Source organism: Sebastes fasciatus, chromosome 2 (genome assembly GCF_043250625.1).
Source record: "Sebastes fasciatus isolate fSebFas1 chromosome 2, fSebFas1.pri, whole genome shotgun sequence".
In the NCBI taxonomy this organism is placed as follows: Eukaryota; Metazoa; Chordata; class Actinopteri; order Perciformes; family Sebastidae; genus Sebastes; species Sebastes fasciatus.
Window position 1 is genome coordinate 20,014,067 of NC_133796.1, and position 18,396 is coordinate 20,032,462.

The following is an 18,396-nucleotide window of genomic DNA, read 5'->3' on the forward strand; positions in this document are numbered from 1 at the left end:
AAATTTCTCAAAATCAATATTGCAACGATATTGTAGTGTTGACTATTGGTGTTTTCACAAAATATTTACACAATGAGATTGATAAATAATCATCAGTAATGTGGATATAATGACTAAGTGGGTAAAGGCAGAAAGAAGAACAGCTAGAACAGTCTGGTAAGATCAAAAAATGACATCGCTTTACTGTAATGCAACCTTTAAAACCAGGAAAAGACAACAGTTATGTCACATTATGATATAATGATGATGAAGAACTAAGACGATATCTAGTCTCATATCACAATATCGATATAATATCAATATATTGCACATCCATACCTCTGAGAAACACTAAATTGTGTAACTTTGCAGCATGTTTCTATCCAAATCAGTAAAGCCACTACTCTACGCTACATCCTGGTATGTGCATGTATAACCATGCAAAGAAATAACAGTATTGTACACAGTTTCATAGCATTCAGAAGATTACCAGTACAAAAGTTATATTACCAGTTTAATTGGCAGTTTACAGACTCCTGATCCCAGGTCAGGCTTCACATCGGGGATGATCTCAGTTTCTTCTTTATACCAGGTGAACGCAGATTCCTTCTTCAAGTTAGCAACCTGCCATGAAAAACACAATCGCACATATTATTAAAACATAATTATCATTAAAAAGGGAGAGAGGTTTTTGCTACTTTTATAGCTTCTATATATCAGATCATCAAATCCCAATTAAGTCACAGATGGACCCAGCCCAAAAATTGCATTTTTGCACTACCCCCATTAATCTGCCTTTAAAAGTCACTTGTGAGTCCCGACTCTAGATGTGTTGCACCTCATCTTTTCCTGCCAACCAGGGCTATTTAACACTTGAAGTGTAACAGGGCCATTAGAGATATTCTGTGTATATATAGTTCCACCTAAGAGAAACCTGTTCAGCAATGCCATTAATGCAGCAGCACCTCAGATTTTATAACTCATTACCAGATGCAAATCCAACAAGTCAGTGATGTGTGGAAAGTTCAGTTTATGTGGTGAGATATCTCAACGTCTGCACTTTGGGCAGTTACTCTCACCCCATCTCACGGATATAAAACCCACTCTTTCCCTCCAGAGAACTTTGGCCTGTAGTAATTTTTAACAAATTTATTGAACCCTAACTTATCACTGACACCAACTACAAATGAATCCTATTTCTGCAAAATGGTTGATGCTTGAAAAGAAAGAAGCTGCTGTTTATAGTCACAACATTCACTCCACTTAATTCACTGCATATGTCTGTTGTGTTTCCACATTATTCAAAAAGGGACTTGTTTGGGCTAAACTGACAAACGGATTAAACAGATGTTGGCTTCAGATTGCCTCGAGGGATATGAACGATACTTTCATTTCAAAATTGTCTTAATTATGTGCTTCATGCTAACAAATCCACAACAAATCTCTGACAGTGTAATTCTGGTTATTTTCAATCTGGACCTTATCATTACACAGCCTTTTCTCAGCCTGCACTTAGCCTCCTAAGAATGGCCAATCAGCTATCCACAAGTCAGACTCCCATTTGTTTGGAGTGTAAATAAATATTCAATAATTATTGAGTGTGGCTGTGTTTACCTTGCAGACCAAAGTGACAGAGCAGTCGTCTCCAACCTGAAGTGTCAGGAACTCGCTGAAGTGGGGACCTGTGGAGAGAAAGGCCCAGTTTAGACATGAGCTTTAATCAAATTACTTGTTAACCTTGATTGCATGAGCTCTATTTCCTGCCTTAGTTATGCATATAGTAAGTATGGTGTTAAAATTCATAGTGTAAACTATCTCTATCTCTTGCACCTATGATAGCTGTTCTATACATTTCTAAATTTTAAACATTTTGAGTTTTAATGTTCCAGCTCCCACTTAAAGTAATACAGGTCTGTTTCTTTCCTGTACACTCATCATCAGATTAGTTGTCTCCCAGGCAACATAGTGGTGAGCTGGTCTCAGGCTACAGAGAGTAAGAGGCTCGTACAAGCTTAAGAGTGGATGATGTTTTGTATGTCTTACCCTCCTTGACTCTGATGTACTCTCTCCTCTGGTATTCGGCCTCAGCCAGCGCTGCTTTGAAAGCTGTGTGCACATACAGATACACATAAACAGAGGATAATTAAAAGATCAAAGTGTTGCCGGTAGTTGCTATAGATTCTGTTTGTGGATTAGCTCACTAATAGTCCTCTGTATGAGAGGGGAATCGTAATTTATGACATCAAGCTCCTTCATTTGAATCTCTGAGTGTCCTTCATACATAACGGCTTCAAACCCACTTTTACATTTATCAACTGAATATATTTCCATAATGTAGTCTCTTATGCTAGCGATGCAATAAGTCAAGCACATATATACTTTATACCACCCATGTCTCAACGTGCTGTGTTCAGCCAGCATATTCACCGATTAGTAAGGAGGGAAATAAGGATTTGAAAATGGAAAGTCCTTTTTGCAAATGTTAACTCAACATAGTACAGCAGCAGCTACAATGGAAAATAAAAACTTATTTTGTCATCGCCACAATTGCGTTTGTGGTTTAATATCATTATAAAACCTGGGAGGAAATATGTGTTAATGTCCACTGATCACCGTTCTTTAGGTGGTAGATTGCAGTGTTTCCCCACAGGAATATGTGAGACAGTGGTGGGTGGACCTCGGACCCTCTAAGGGGGCAGTTTGGGAGCAAAATTAAGAGGCTAGATCTGTGAAGAACTTTGTGCTCTGGTAAACAATTTAAACATTGTTTGTATAGATATGAATGGTGATGACGCAGCAAAAAAGTCACACCCACAAAGCATGGTGAACAAGTCCGGATCCTCTCTTACCATCTCCAATCAGAACCAGTGAGCTCTGTCCTTTGCCTCCTCCATCTGTGATCTGGCAGGTAAATGTCCCCTCATTTTCCTCAGTGAAATGGTCCATGATGAACTCAATGATACCTGTAGAGGCGTCATGACCCATCTTGTTGGGCTGCAGAAAAATAGAGTTTGTTGTTGGAAAAAACAAAACATAATACACTCAAAGATAGATTTTGTGAATATGGGTACTTTTTTAGTGTGACTTTATTGTTGCAGCATGCAGCTGACTGAATCATGGTCAGCGTACGTCGAGGAAAGACAGACAATTCTTTCAGCTTGAAGCCAGTATTTTTTTTCCCATTACCCCCTACTGTGTGTCCATGCCTTAAACTACAGTGTATCTTACAGCAGCTCCAGACAGTTCCTTATTGTTGGCAAAGAATTTGTAGGTGACATTGGCAGAAATCTCTTCAGCCTGCAGCCAGAACCTCATTCTGCCTCTCTCCAAAATCTTATAGGCCAACTCTGATTTCAACGGGATGACTAGAGGAGAGAAGAGGAGAAAGAACAGTTAAGAGTTCAGAAACATTATTGCACTTTTGTTCTAATAACTTAACCAAACTGTTGTTACTATATTAGTGAGAGGAGAGGGACAGGAGGCAATAGAGCAGGGTGAGGTGAATAATGGTTAGGCAGGTGATGCAAAAGCAGGTAAGACTTTTTGGATCAAATAAAAAGAGAAATGTGCTTCTAAAAGAAGAAAGAAATCTGAAAGGTTCAAAGCAAGTCAGAACAAAGAAAAATGAAGGCGTGAAAGGGAGAAACTGATAAATAGAGAGAATGGGTAAAACAGATTAGATGCAGCAGAGAAAAAAGTGTGAGAGAGGAGAGATTAAAATGGACAAAGAGAGATTATGAGAGATCGACAGAGTCAGCCAGAGGTACCTACTTGGGTGTCGGATATCATAGCTGAGTGCCAGCATCTTTGCCAACTCTGAAATATAAAGAGACAGCTTATTCATTTCATGCAACCATGGACACAAACAAGCAATTAAAATGCATCTAACACTTTGTACATAGATGTCATTTAATCATGCACTTTTACGAGTGCTTCAAGTACCAAGTTAGGTGTAGGAGAAATCACTGCTGTAATTGTGTTTAATAGGAAGAGGCAGATAAATGCACAAACACTTAAAGACTGAAGCAAATACAGCCACAGGGAAGTCGATATATTATGGCTAATATTATGGCTGGTTATTGGAGCCTTCTCAAGTACCTTTGATAGAAGTGAAAGAAATCAATCCCTGTATACTAGGAGTTTGGAAATTATAGGCTGAAAAAAACTGTAGGCCAAATGGGAAGCAATCAGTGTAAGGCGCACTGAATAATAATAGTATAGCCTAGTAGCATAGTGGTGCAATAGCAGGAAAATATTGTGAAATTTCCTGACAGAAAGTCCTTTGCCATGAAGAACGTGGTTTTAAAACACACACACACACTGCCCCAAGCTTGGATAAATCAATGTGCTCTGCTAGTATTCATCAGATGTGTAATGAAATTGTTTGTTGCCTACATGCCAGTGTGATCGTTTTAAGCACCATCTCATTGCTTTCATCTTTATTTCATCCTACACATCGCCTCAGTTCTTCGACAAACAGTGTGGTTTTGATGTGTCGATGTTGCGGTACAGCTGTTCAATGATCAAGGCATGAAAGATATTTGCACGCACTACTTTAACAGATGGAGGAAACAAATATTAAATATCATATATAATGCTGACGAGATGATGAAGATGTAGTGAGAACAACTCTGTCTTGTTTTTGAATTCCACTGGAGTGCCTCGCAGACATTTGAGAAATCCCAGAACTGGTCTTTCATCTCTCACAGCGGGGGACCTGGGGTTTGAATAAAGCTTTTTTCTGAAGACTCTGCCGGATCTGTAAACAGGCTTCTCACCTCTCAATAGTAAAAGTATCAATCTGACACTTGCCAGACAAGGCACCAGGGCTCTCCACCCTGATGAGATATATGTTTTGTCAAGCTAACGAAGTAACAGGAAGATGCGAAGATAATAAAAGGACTCTTATACTTTAGCTGGAGATCAAGTCAAGAGAAGGGACTGAACATACACTCCTTTTCTCTTCCTCCCCGTGTCTTTCACACACACACTGACATGCACACACCCCCTTTCTTTTCTCTCATACCTGACGGAGCCGAGATAAAACAGCGGCAAGACACTGTTATAAATCTGAGAGTGCATTCCTGAGTTGACTTAACATTGGCAAATTCCCTGTTTTAGCCAAGTCTGAATTAATGTGAATTAAGTTGTCCAATCATTCAGTAAGTCAGTTAATATTACTCTGAGGAATAATTATTTCCTAAAGAATGGACTAGCTGATATTTGTACGATAAAAAAATGGATGAATTACTGGTAATATATTCTGCACTGTGTGGCCACACTGCCATCTATTGACTATGGATAGTGAAAAATGTGTGCATATATTTAGTGTGTAATCAAATCAGTGTTTAGCCTCTGTGTCGTTACGAGTAGTATGAGAAATCATCTTGACAGATCAGTCAGGAATGTCATGTTGAATGATCGTGATTTTAACATAAATTGTAGGTCATAATGTGTATCGTATAAAATATATAAAAAGAGCAGTTCTCACTACCGTATAATCATTCAGTTAATTGCCCATAGTGATTTACTGAAGTAAGTGACTTTTTGCGCGTAAAACTCAAAATTTAATTCACTTGAGTCAGGAAGACCCGCCACCTAGATAAAAGTTCCAAACAAAGGAATTAATATTCATTAGAGGTTTCGGTGGGGAGGGTCTTCTCCACGCCCAAACCTCCTCGTTTTGGCCGACTTCCGTCCCTCAGGCTGGTCCTCATCTTGAGCTCATGAAACTTTGTTTTGATTTTATCTTAGTTCTCTTTGACATCTTTCTTTAATTTTCCTTTGTTCCTCGTCTAAAGTACGCGCACAATTTAACTTTTTCTAAACAAGCCTCAGAGTATCTCAGTGTCAAACTGAAGAGTTGTTTCCTTTTTGTCTTTTTATATTTTTGTACCACTAAGCGTTTCGTTTCTTTCTGGTATTTTCTTTTTGAAGCCTGTGATCCGGCCGACAGAGTTACTCGAGCCTAGCTGAAGACATTAGTGTAGCCAGAGTCATTTTATTTGACACTCAGCCACAAAATTACCAGGCATTAACTGAAGCCGTATCGCCGGCCCATGAGGGCTTCTGGTCGACCACACCAGTGACTCCTCCGCCAAGACCACTGTCATCGGCCCTGAAGTGAAACCACACAATGTCTTGGTAGGTCCCGCTGACGGGTCCTTATTAGCTGGGAGCATAGCCGGCAGCTGGGGCGCCATCACGGTGTAGTCCTAAATTAAGGTGGAGATACACTGGATCTGTACAGTATGTGAAGTTGACGGATTCTATTCATTTTCTATGGATAGCAGGAGCAGCGTGTTGCCTAATGGATAAGGTTCGGCGAGTTGACTGACCATTCGCCATATCTGAATTTGCATAATCACGACTTGACCTCAACTTTATGCAAATGAGCTCCATCCATCGCAACGCACCAAGCTCGTGAAAGTCTGATCTAACTGTCAAACTAGGCAGTGCTGATCAAATATGAATCAATATTCTGTTACGGTAATTCGTATTTCTCGCCTCAAATGTTTTCAGAAGCATCTTGTAGTGTACTGTTTAGCTGTAAAATTAGATAGTTTGTGACCCGGCCACCACAGTCGAGCCTAAACCAAGCACCGCCCACCAACTGGGGCAAACCCGCCCTAATTGGACTGTTTTGGGTTCTGCCACATCTTTCCATTTGTTTTGATTTGGTGTATCTCCACCACTACAGACAGTCAGCCCAGTCTACATCTCCTGGCAGCCGCGCCAGTGGACTCATCACTGCACATTTGGGAAGTCAGCTGAAACGGTCTCATCTCTGCAACTACACTTCAACAAACTTCCACTTCTTTCATGTGATGAGAGTTGATGTCGAAAAAGATAATTACCTTGAGCAGTTGATTGCCTCTAGCTTCACCGTCGCTGTTTTTGATAACTAAACCTTATGCTTCACATCACTATAACCCACCGAGTTAAGGTTTATCCCACCATTTAAGAAGTTTTACTCTCTTGTTTGATTATTGTCTTCATCATGCACGCATTACTAATGCTTCACTTATTCCTGTGTTGGTAGGCACCCAGCTATAAATCAATGTCCTCATTTATCAGCAAGAAGTTGTCTGTATTTGTTCTTTGGAGCAGAAGACGGAGGTCCCTGTATCGAAAATAATTCCAATTCCTGCTTATTAGACTGATTCATTTGCTTTATTCATTTTCCTTTGAATGAAGTGGTGCCCCAAACTTTAACAAGTGTAAAACTTTAATTCTGAAAGTAATTATACCGCTACAAAGATAATAGCAACAATTAAAATTACAGTATGTCAACAGGAATAAATAATTGTATATATAATAATAATAATAATAATATCTAATATATGCTAATTCTTAGTATTGGATTTCTGAACATTTTGAAAGCTAGAGTTTGGATGCGTGGTTAAGCACCAGATCCACATTAACAGAGAGACTGGTAAATCCTACCTTCAGCGGAGATTGTGTGGCTGGATGACACTCCCTCTGTGTTGGTGACAGAAACGGAGTACGTCCCAAAGTCCTCTTTATCTGCATGCTTAAAGATCAGCTTAGAACTAAAATGCACGACAGGCAAGAGACAGACAGATAGATGATGCACATTTAAGATTTCATAATGCATTTTTACAGTATCCAACTGTTCACATGTGTACATACAAATATTTGAGTGTGTGTGCGTGTGGTCTTACCTACTGCCTTCGGTCTTAATCACCTCTCCTTTTGAGAATTCTGTAATTTCTTTATAATCCTTCTTCCAGATGAACTGAGACTCCTCGCTTATTTGGCAGGACTCGAATGACAGAACAATGTCACCTGACTTCTCATCCACAACGCAAGATACCTCCTGGGAGCCTTGAATACACAGAGAAAAACACACATAAACATAAAGTGATCTTTTTTTTTTAAATACACCCATTTCAGTTTCCAAAAAAGGCAACTGTCTGCTCCACTCCCCTCTTCCCCTTTGCCTCCAGCACTTTCAAAAAGAGTTCCAACTTAGCAAAGCCATGTGTTGTCATGTTGATCTCCTACTGTTTGTGAATAAATGTTACCTTCCAGAGACTTGGCGGTCACGGGGTCAGAGGCCATTGAGGCCATACCCACTCCTGCAGCGTTGACCGAACGCACTCGTACCACGTAGCTAGTTCCCGTCTCCAGACCTGTTACCTAGGAAACAAACAGACAACCTGATGTTGGTGAAGGGAGTACAGCTATGGTATTTTTTGACAGGTACAATAACTGACATTAACGTAATCTTGCAGTATGTTTTTCCACAACATCAGAAACTGTTGGAGATTTCTGAGGTAACTGATTTGGCAGATAGTGTCAGCAGTAGTAAACTCTGAGATCCAGCAGCTACTGCAGCTGATATTTTCTAAATGCATTGTCATATAATAGCACCCAGACCCATTGTTTTTTGGTAATAAATGAATCAACATCATATTTATTCACTCATAATTAATCTGTCCTGTTTTGCAAACAATATTGCATTAGGCCGGTAAATATTCTTTGAATTACACGGTAATCAAATAAATATAAAGTTGATAAGTTGACTGACTTTCCAGTATCACATATGAAATAAGTCACAATTGATTCTGCTTTTCAGTCTAAAACCAACTTGAGTTAAGATATACTTTAACAGCTTTGCTCAGCCAGTACCTGTTTACTTTATCCACTAGGTGTCAGTGTCACACAGTTTAATATAAGTGTATCACTGCATCATACAATAGGGTGAATAAAACACTGGCTTGCACAGAAGGCTCAAATGTAATATATGAACGTTTGAAAATAACATTATAGCTAACAGGAGCCAATAGACAACTTTGAAGGGAAAAACAAAAGTATAGTGGAGCACAGTACTGATCATGTTATTATTATTATTATTATTATTATACAATATAGCATCAGGAGCACAATGCACAACAGTTGTAACATGTTTCAGCAGTGCTGACATTATTAACACCAGCATCCACTTTCTCCACTATAATATTTTACACAGTTAAATTACATACAAACACTTTGGCATAACTTAAGGGTTGCAACGAACGATTCTTTTCATTATCGTTAAATCTGTCGATCTAAATCTGGTTAGTCGTAATGTTGGAAAATAATGAAAAATGGCCATCACAATTTCCTAAAGCCCAAGCTGACCAACAGCCCTAAAAATATAAAGTTACGCCATGGAACCAGTGAGCCATCAGAACCGATAAACAAGTAATAGAAGACTGAAAAATTAAGGTATTTTTGCTTTTAAAAAAGGCAAACAACTTAATTGATTGCCAATTAATAAATGAATCAACTTATTATTTCAGCTCAGTGTAACGTTTATGTCAGATAAATAATCATATTGGTAACCCGCAAATAAATTAACCACAAACCATGTTAAAGGACCAATATGTAATATATTTACCGTAATAAATCATAAGATGACCATTATGTCATCAGAGATTATGCTAAAAAAACATGCTAAATTGAAATACTGGCTTCTCTGACAATAATGCTACAGCCAGTATGTTCTCCTTTGAAATTTTCATTTTAAAATGCTACTGTCAATGCTACATATTGTTCCTTTAAAGATGCTCTCACCTTGAGGAAGCGGTGACTGGTAGCTTTCTCATTGGCTGTGGTCCAGTCAGAAGAGCCCTTCTTGGCGTACTCAACATGATAACCTGTGATTGGTCCAGAGCCAATATAGACAGGCTTTTTCCACTCAACCAACAATGAATTATCTCTCACTTCACCGAAAGTCAGGTCATAAGCAGGGCCTAAAGGACACACAGAATGAGAGGAGAAGAGACACAGAACCACATTTCAATTTGTATTTACGGACATTTCAATGACAACATTCACTCTCTTCCTCACAATCCTCAGGCTATTTGGTAGACATGAGTATGATTGCCATAATTGCCATGTAGGCTCCATGTATTTTGGGCAAGTTTCAAAGTTTGACGATGACGGTGACCAAGTCAGTCCGAGTCAGTCATTTACTAACCAGGCTCCGGCATAGTCCAGGCCTCACAGCTGAAGTCGGCTGAATGTTTGGCAGCTGGTCCGAGGCCAGCCAGGTTGGCTGCATACACCTGGAACTGATAGACTGCTGCCTCCGTCAAGCCCTCCACCTGTCAATAAAATGTTACCATGGTTACTAACATGCCAGCCATCATTGTCCTAAACAATAGCGGAAAGTTGTAGTGAATGAGTGCTTGCTTATTCAGTAATCCAAACTGACCCACATATTTTACTGACCTAGAATTTAACTACAGTTAAAAGAAGTATGTATGTGTGTGACTTAAGCTTTGTTGTTGTATCAGAGAACAACCAACTATAGTACTTGTATCCAATTTAAGCTAAAATTGTTGTTCCCTCTTCAGTTTGTTTTGATGCTTTAACAAAAGATATTATTGTACCTTATAAAGTCTTTCTGCGACTGATGGGATGTGAACCTCCCTCCACATGGTTGTTCCACTGCGTCTTTTGTCCACATAATACTCCTTGATGCTTGCTCCTCCAGAGTGAAGAGGCTTCTTCCAGTTCAGAACCATTGAATGGCCGTCACAGTTCAGCATTGCAATGTCGTAAGGAGCAGAGGGGTTGGCTGAAAGGGCAGTACTGAATATTAATACTTATAATTACAATAATAATACTTCACAACCATGATGATGATCATCACAGTCCAACAGTGAGACATTACAAAGCAGATAATCAGTCACTATCATCAGTAATAACAATGATGAAAAATGTGCCAATACTGACTGAGGGCAGCTTTAACAGTCAGAGGTGCGGACTCCTGGGATTCATCACTAAGACCCAGCTCATTGATGGCCTGGACACGGAACACGTAGGTTTCTCCGGTGGTCAGACCGCTAACCACAAACCTGCAGAAACAGAGTTACATGCATGAGTCTCGCTTTTGTACGCTTTTACAAAAAGTTTTGTTTGGTTGAAAACATACTTGGCGTTCTTGCGAGGTTTGTGATTGGCCGAGGTCCAGTCCTTGGACCCCTTGACACACTGGTCGATGTAGTAGCCAATCAGATTGTTGGGTTCCTTTGGAGGAGCCCACTGGATGAGGACAGAGGTGTCTGTTTCCCTGGTAGAAATCACCTGACCGGGAGCAGATGGCACACCTGAAGACAACAACAAAAAAGCAAGTGTAAAAGATTTTCATTAAGTGATCAAAATGACAATTGATAATCATAAACACAATGTAAACACAGTTTAAGTGTGGATATATTCCACTGTTGTAGAATTCTGTGTAATAATGGAAAGACGTGGACAGAAACAGACCTTTGAGTTGCAGGGTTTCGATGGTTCCAGTCGGTTCTGATGGCTCACTGGCTCCGTGGATATTGGCAGACAAAGCTCTAAACGTATATTCTTTTCCCTCTGTCAGGTCAAAGACGGCATAACGGGGAGATCGAATAGGAACCTGAGTGTTAACACGCTGCCACGCACCACTGTCTGCCATGCACTGTGGAGAGAGAGAGAGAGAGAAAGCATGCCTGCTGTTACTACTACTGTGAAGTCCATATCAAATAAACTAAACTAAAACTATGTTGTGCTACATTTTAGCCTTTTATTGCAGATCTTCAGTAGTATTGTTTAGATTAATCTAATCAGTTCACAGTAGTCTGATAGAGCAGTTGATCAGAAAACTGCACAAGGAAAACTGCTATTTTCATTGCATATGAAAACATCACATATTCTACAGAAGTGAAGAATAGTAGTGTATACTGTCATGTACAGCATTGGGGGTGTGGTTGTTTCTTTGACACCAAAATTGAGGTGTTTAACACAAAAGGCAGCTTTAGAAATTTCATTAATATTGTTAGACTAAATATAACAGTGTACAGAAAAGTATATGTTATCACCTGCAAAGTAGTGTACAGTGTAAAGTGTAGTACTCAAAGCAGCACTGGTGACAGTGTGACATTGTTTACCTTTTCCAAGTAGTACCACATGGGAGCACTGCTGGAATATGCAGGGGCTTTCCAGCTCAGAACAACGTATGTCCTGTCAGTTTCTGAGGCAAACATTCCTGATGGAGCACCTGGCGGCTTTCCCTCAGCTACACAAAAACACACACACACATAGATGATACAGTGCACATTTACACCTGCACTGTGAGACACCCACTGCTTTCCTCCTACTCTGTGAAGAATTATACTAGAAGGATATTATAATAATGCATATAGATATGTGTCAATTTCAGTAAAAACTCACCTTCAACTTCATCATGGTAAGACACAACATCCAGTTTTCCTCCAAGTTTTTTGGCTACAGGAAGATAAGGAAAATAACTTTGTCACCAATCTGCTTTATGTTCATGTTGAATTTACAGTGCTTCATTTATTGTTCATTTGGTAAAATCGTTTGTTCAGCTAGAGATTCGGATTAACGTTTATCAAATCAGCACACTGGAAGGCAAATATTACTGTTCATCACATTATATAATCAAATTATATGTAAGTTTTTGATCAATGATGACGGAAGGAGCAGTCATTTGCAACTGAGGGCACATCATTAAAACATAAACCAAACTTTGTATAACGAACCTTAACTGTAGCAGAGTCCAATAAAGCAGTTTGAAGTCAAGCTAAATTATCAGACATGCAATACATGCAGTATGCCTTGTAAAATGAACTCTAAAAACAGACAAACAGAAAATGTGAGCTACCTGAATTTACAATGAATAAAATGTAATCGCAACTGTAATCATCTACAGTCAGTCCATCCAAACATATCAAAACAGCAGTGACATTTGGCATGTCAGCGACTACAGGACACATTTCTTCAAGTCTTCAAATGATGTAATATAAAAGGCAGGGATGACATTTCTCTATACTGATCCAGTAGACCCACCATGGAGCCTCTCAAATTCAGTGGGGTCCAGTGCGGCGATAGGATCAGACATGCGGGATGCTTTGCTGATTCCGTGTGAGTTGACTGCTCGGACTCTGAAGTAGTAGGCGTGTCCCTCAAACAGCCCAGACACTGGGTATTTACAAATCTTTATGGGGTGATCATTGCACTGGGTCCAGTTTTCAGTTCCAACCTCACATCTACAAAATGAAAATCAGGAAAATTAATGGAGAAGTACAGCAAAATAGATCAGTGTAGAGAAAAAGGAAGGATTGCCTGTACTGCACCTAAAGACAATAACCCCTTCACTTATACAGATAGTCAAGCAAACTCTATGTGATGACTTACAGTAATCAGTCTTTATGTTGGTCAATTTATCTATTTATGGTGTTTATATCAGTAACTCCTACTTGTCCACAAAGTATCCCAGGATTGGTCCCTCTGTGGTGGTATTTGGGGGCTTCCATGACACAATGACATAGTCCCTATTGGCATCGTGGATCTTGATGTCCATAGGAGCACCAGGTGCACCAGGGACTGGGGGAGGACCATCTACACAGGAAGTGACACAGTGACATTTTAATTATCATGTCATAATAAGTAAGTAATACATATTTAAAATTACTACAAGGAACTTTTAACTGGTATTGAAACAGTCTCAATTTAATACAGATGCCTCTATATGACGCACATAAGCAAACGAGACCATCAGCGAGAATACTGGCTATTTCTATATAGTTATTCTTAATGCCTCGGGTCCGACACCCTGCAAAATCAGATGACGATTTACGTCACGAAGGTTCACCAGAAACCTTCAGCTCAGACTCCAGCCGTCTTCGACCTGCAATTTGGAGGAGAGCTCCGCGCCCGGCAACAGCAGCTCCTCCTCTTTTTTTAAAGGGAATCTGGTGCTCGGAAATACTACTGCTTTTGTCCAGAGGGACCGCCAAAATAAACACAAAATTAAAATTCCTCGTAGTAGCTTTAAATAAGTATAGTAACAGAGTTCTGTAAAACCTGTTGCATCATGTTAACAAATCAATAAATAAAAACCCAGTATGATCCTCTGTTACCTGAGACAGAGACAAATGCACTGTGTTCTGCGGTGCCTCCTTTAGTGACCATGCGTATTGTGTAGAGGCCTTCATCATCTTTGAAGAGGTTCGGAATAGTCAAGGTGGTGACTCCTCTGCCAGTGTCGATCTTCACCCATTTAGAGTCAACCAAACGTGTGTCTGAAGATGAGACAGGATCATAAATTCAGTGTCCCTTCTTGCATAACTCTTAGAAACCTCCATTCTTAATTGATGTAGAAATATGTTTCTATAAATTATACATGAGGTTTGACTGCATATAGTGATAGTTGAATTCAAAATTTGCTTTTATCCCACATAGTACCTTTTTATGTAATGTCTACAGACACATAGCGGATTAAACTACTCATGAATTGGGGGTTTATACCGCTAGAGTCTATTTAACTACTTTCACTATAATTAATTAGCAAGGAAAATAGTGTCCGTAACATATTCCCATTTTTCCACTGCTGTGCCTCTGGCTGCATGTCAGCCAGATTGGGTCTGGTAGTCGTGGTGGCAGGCAGTATATATTACCCGCAATTAAAGTGTAATTACTTTGTCATAAAAGGCTACTTTATAACACTTACCATCTCTATACCACTGTGCCTCAGGCTGCAGGTTGGCCAGGTTGGGGTTCAGGGTCATGGTAGCAGTCAGACTGGCAGATTCTCCCTCAGTGGCAAACACTGGCCCAAACTTCTCCAGAAAAGTAATGACGATTTTAGTGTAAGTGATCTTGGGAAGCATGGCAGCTGAGAGATTGGGGAAAAGAAGAAACGGAGAATGAGAGAGGGATGGGATGGGTGGTAACAGCTTGTTGCTTCACACACTACTTTGAAAAAAGAGACATATTTTATAGCCTAGTAATGGCACTGATCTTGTCATACATGGACATATTTAGAGGTAATTATGATGCTTACCTGTGAAAGGCAACCAAGCATATGAACAGGACTCCTCCTCCTGCCTGAACCCTACATGATTAAAAAACAAACATACCAAAAGTTCATCATTGTTAGCAGCAGCCAGTTATAATAATAAAGGCAAAGAAATTGGTGAACAAGCAGACAGATGGTAACAGATGGCAGTAATGGAAAACTGACAGCCTGATGTGTGCAGTTATAGATCAGAGTGCCTCAGTTAAATGTGATGACAAATGGGTTGTTTACAAATTATACAGTTATTTGTGAATTGAACACTAGAGATGTTAGAAATGTTATTGATATAACTGAAATTAAGTAACGCTCATCTCTGCCAGAGTTTACCATTAAATATATTGTGTTCAAATAATAGATGTACTTACTCTTGACAATGACGGAGGCCTGACTAGAGGCCTGTCCATGGCTATTACAAGCCACAACAGTGTACTGGGCGGTATCATCAGTTGAGCATCTATAAATACACAATAAAACACAAGTTTACAGGTCAATATACCTATAAGGATTCCCATAGACTCTCATGATCAAAATATTTGGCAGCCTACAGATGTGTAAATGACACCATGAGTCAGGGTTTTATCCGCGTAAGGTTCTTAGTCACCTTATATCAAGCCTTGGATGTTTCTGTGAGCCTTTCGTTATGTTTACAGTCATCTGTAAAAACATGAAAAAATGCCTACATACCGGATGTACTGTATATCCACAAGGATCTGCTCCAACAGGACTAACCACTGAAGCAGTGCCATTGGGGATTTGCTTTTACAAGGTGTGTGAAACTAATGCACCAAATGAGCAATAATTTCCCACATGAATATATTATGTTGCCAGGGATAATCAGCAGCCGAGCGGGCACAGTAAAGACTGAGAAAAGCCCCGTTCGCACATACAGGTCGTACAGTAAAGCATTGCCGGGTTGGATAGATGCTTGGACAAGACTTGGCATTAGACATCTGGAGACACAAAGCTGTGACAGAATCCTGTCTTCTTTGTGAATAGATGGCAGTGCTTTTCAGTCAGAATTGGTTCAATTTCAAGGACATTTTCACAAAAATGCTTATTTTACAAGCTGCAAAATGCATGCTGTGATCGAGTTGCGGGATGTAGTACATCATCTTCTGTGTCTCTTTGCATGATTTACATGCTTCCTCTAAATCATATTTACATGAGATGTTAGTGCTTTTGTTCTCTCTAGAGCCATATGGCCACAGATGTTTTACAATCTTAGCAAGCCCCAAGCAAATGGCAGAAGCTTCTGATCTAGACAATCTGCATTTACAGGCTTGTTGGAGAGATGTAGAGAGAAAGACTAAGAGGTACAAGAGGGCTGCTACAGTGGTCAAAGTCATGTGTTGGTCTCACTGTCACTGCATGCCATGCATTTATGACTTTAAGATCAACCTCAACCTCTGACATTAATCTACTTGTTTCAATCTCTCTTTTATCCTTCTATGTCTTCCTCTTTCTGTCCCTCTATGTATGTCTGATGCTCTTCTCACCAACCTCATATTACACCAGTGTCAGCTAACATGGGAATTTCAACCCGTGCAGAATGCGTAGGCTGGTGTGGTCATAAGGAGATGACTCTGACATTATTGGCGGAAGTGAATACTGCGAGTTGCAGCAGAGAGCTGAGGGCAGGCAGCAAATGTATTCTTATTTTGACTCAATATAACAGCATTCAGTAAATCCTTCAAATGCACAGAAATGTTTACACTGGTGCAACTATGTGTGTGGGTTGGGGTGTGGGTGTGGGGGGATAAAGGGTGTACAGGAATGTCGTGGTGTAAGGATCTAGGACTGAGAAGTTGGGGGGTAGGGATTCTGCATTTTCTCTGTCTGTCATGAGCCAGGCTTAAAATTATGACAAGCTGCTGGTAATTTGTAATTCAAAAGATGTGTATCCTCTAATGTCCCCCAGCCTATTTTTAAAACAGTTCAAACTTTCACCTAAAACACACAGCCTTCAGTGTAAATGGTAATCTATCTAACAGTCTTGTGAGTTTTAGACCACTTAGGAGGGTGTTAAGGAGGGGTTAAGGAGTATTTTTCTACAAGGAGTAATGGCTGTTGGCTGAACTGTGTGTAAGTAACAGACGGAAGGAGCTAAAGGTGACTGGATCCAAGGAGAGAGTGATGACTGAAAGAATCCTGGAGGATCACGTAGCACCGAGGTCAGCACTCGCAACAGCTGAGCTTCCTAAGGCTGAAGGGACAGGAGTCAGTCAGCTGACTCTGACGTTATTACTGTAGTTTGAATTTGTGTGGCGACCCTAATGGGACTGACGTATTGATGATTCAATACGTAGTCTTGGGACGAGGTGATAAGCCATTCAGTGGCCCAAGTGGCATGAAAAGGTGCGAGAATAGCAGTCAGTTATGAATTACATAATGCAACTCAATAACATCTTTCATTAGACCTTTTCTGCCTGAAAAACATCCTTAATTTTCAAACTCCATATCTGCACTTTATAATGCAGGTTTTCTCTTAAGTATTTGAATTTTTATTTTACAAACCTCCCTTCAGCTTATCAAGTGGTCAAAAACTCCACAAGTGACCTTTTAAATAATCTTAAAATCTGCGTTTTTTTACTTATTGTACCTTGGGATCTCCAGAGATTGGATTGCACCTCTGGATTCAATCAGGTACGATCCACAGGACACGCACAGGATCGCATCATCTTTATACCTGAAATAGAGGAAAATTACTGCTCACCAGCATCAAGACATGTAGAAACATAATAGACAACATTTTTAGCAGCAATTTTCGTAATATCACTATTAAGATCTACTATCATATAAATGTCACATCTAAAAGAAGAAAAGAAAGAGATCCAAGGCCAACCTATCCTCGTGTTTTGTCAGTTTTAGTATTAGATGACCATATTTAAAAAAACAAAACAGTTTTTTAGTTCTTACTCACCATTTTACATTGGGCATGGGGAAGCCCTCAACAGTACAGAAGAGTTTGATTGAAGTGTTTTCATACACGGTGTGGGATCTCAGTCTGACCAGGAACTTTGGTCCCCTGACCATAGGCCCCTCATGCACATATTTGTCCAGCATCTTTGCACTTATCTAGACATGGAAACAAGAATACCAATGGATATTAAGAAAATCAATAATAAACACCTCTTACTCACACACTCTCCATATTGCCTTATTATCCTATTACTATAATACATCATATTATAATGAATAAACATTAATACATTCCATATATAAACATTTTTAAAACAATGTGATTCAACTACTATTGTCTCAATATGAGCTCAGTACAGATCATTTTCATCTAATGTTTATATACAAGTCTGGGTAGGGAAAGATTCTTACCATTTCCTGGATGTGAGCATGGGTTTTGTGCACATATCTTTCCTCCGCCGCCTCAGAACTAAAGACAAACAGAAAGTCAGTTTGCTAACAATAAATGTTTTCCATGTACACAGGCTGAGAATTTAGTAAATTCTTAAAAATATATGTGATTTTGAACATGTATATACTGTTAAAAATATTAAACATTTACCGTGACTGGTTTCAAAACAATAACTATG

At 39.6% G+C, this 18,396-nt stretch overlaps 1 protein-coding gene across 4 annotated transcripts in view; it reads right to left on the bottom strand.

Annotated features, from left to right (window-relative positions):
- Positions 1-18,396, bottom strand: part of myom2b (myomesin 2b) — a 54,229-nt gene that overhangs the window by 11,100 nt on the left and 24,733 nt on the right. For all 4 annotated transcript variants that reach the window (XM_074613389.1, XM_074613406.1, XM_074613397.1 and 1 more), the window contains 26 exons: positions 18,179-18,236; positions 17,769-17,923; positions 17,448-17,534; positions 15,214-15,302; positions 14,834-14,884; positions 14,501-14,665; positions 13,911-14,072; positions 13,248-13,389; positions 12,838-13,037; positions 12,199-12,252; positions 11,916-12,043; positions 11,263-11,446; positions 10,928-11,102; positions 10,729-10,850; positions 10,383-10,570; positions 9,968-10,094; positions 9,562-9,740; positions 8,028-8,142; positions 7,665-7,827; positions 7,426-7,532; positions 3,751-3,795; positions 3,208-3,344; positions 2,829-2,973; positions 2,023-2,085; positions 1,594-1,661; positions 490-603 (listed from right to left, as the gene is read on the bottom strand). In XM_074613389.1, the coding sequence (XP_074469490.1) occupies positions 490-603; positions 1,594-1,661; positions 2,023-2,085; positions 2,829-2,973; positions 3,208-3,344; positions 3,751-3,795; positions 7,426-7,532; positions 7,665-7,827; positions 8,028-8,142; positions 9,562-9,740; positions 9,968-10,094; positions 10,383-10,570; positions 10,729-10,850; positions 10,928-11,102; positions 11,263-11,446; positions 11,916-12,043; positions 12,199-12,252; positions 12,838-13,037; positions 13,248-13,389; positions 13,911-14,072; positions 14,501-14,665; positions 14,834-14,884; positions 15,214-15,302; positions 17,448-17,534; positions 17,769-17,923; positions 18,179-18,236 (3,223 nt within the window). The remainder of the gene's footprint in view (positions 1-489; positions 604-1,593; positions 1,662-2,022; positions 2,086-2,828; positions 2,974-3,207; positions 3,345-3,750; positions 3,796-7,425; positions 7,533-7,664; positions 7,828-8,027; positions 8,143-9,561; positions 9,741-9,967; positions 10,095-10,382; positions 10,571-10,728; positions 10,851-10,927; positions 11,103-11,262; positions 11,447-11,915; positions 12,044-12,198; positions 12,253-12,837; positions 13,038-13,247; positions 13,390-13,910; positions 14,073-14,500; positions 14,666-14,833; positions 14,885-15,213; positions 15,303-17,447; positions 17,535-17,768; positions 17,924-18,178; positions 18,237-18,396) is intronic.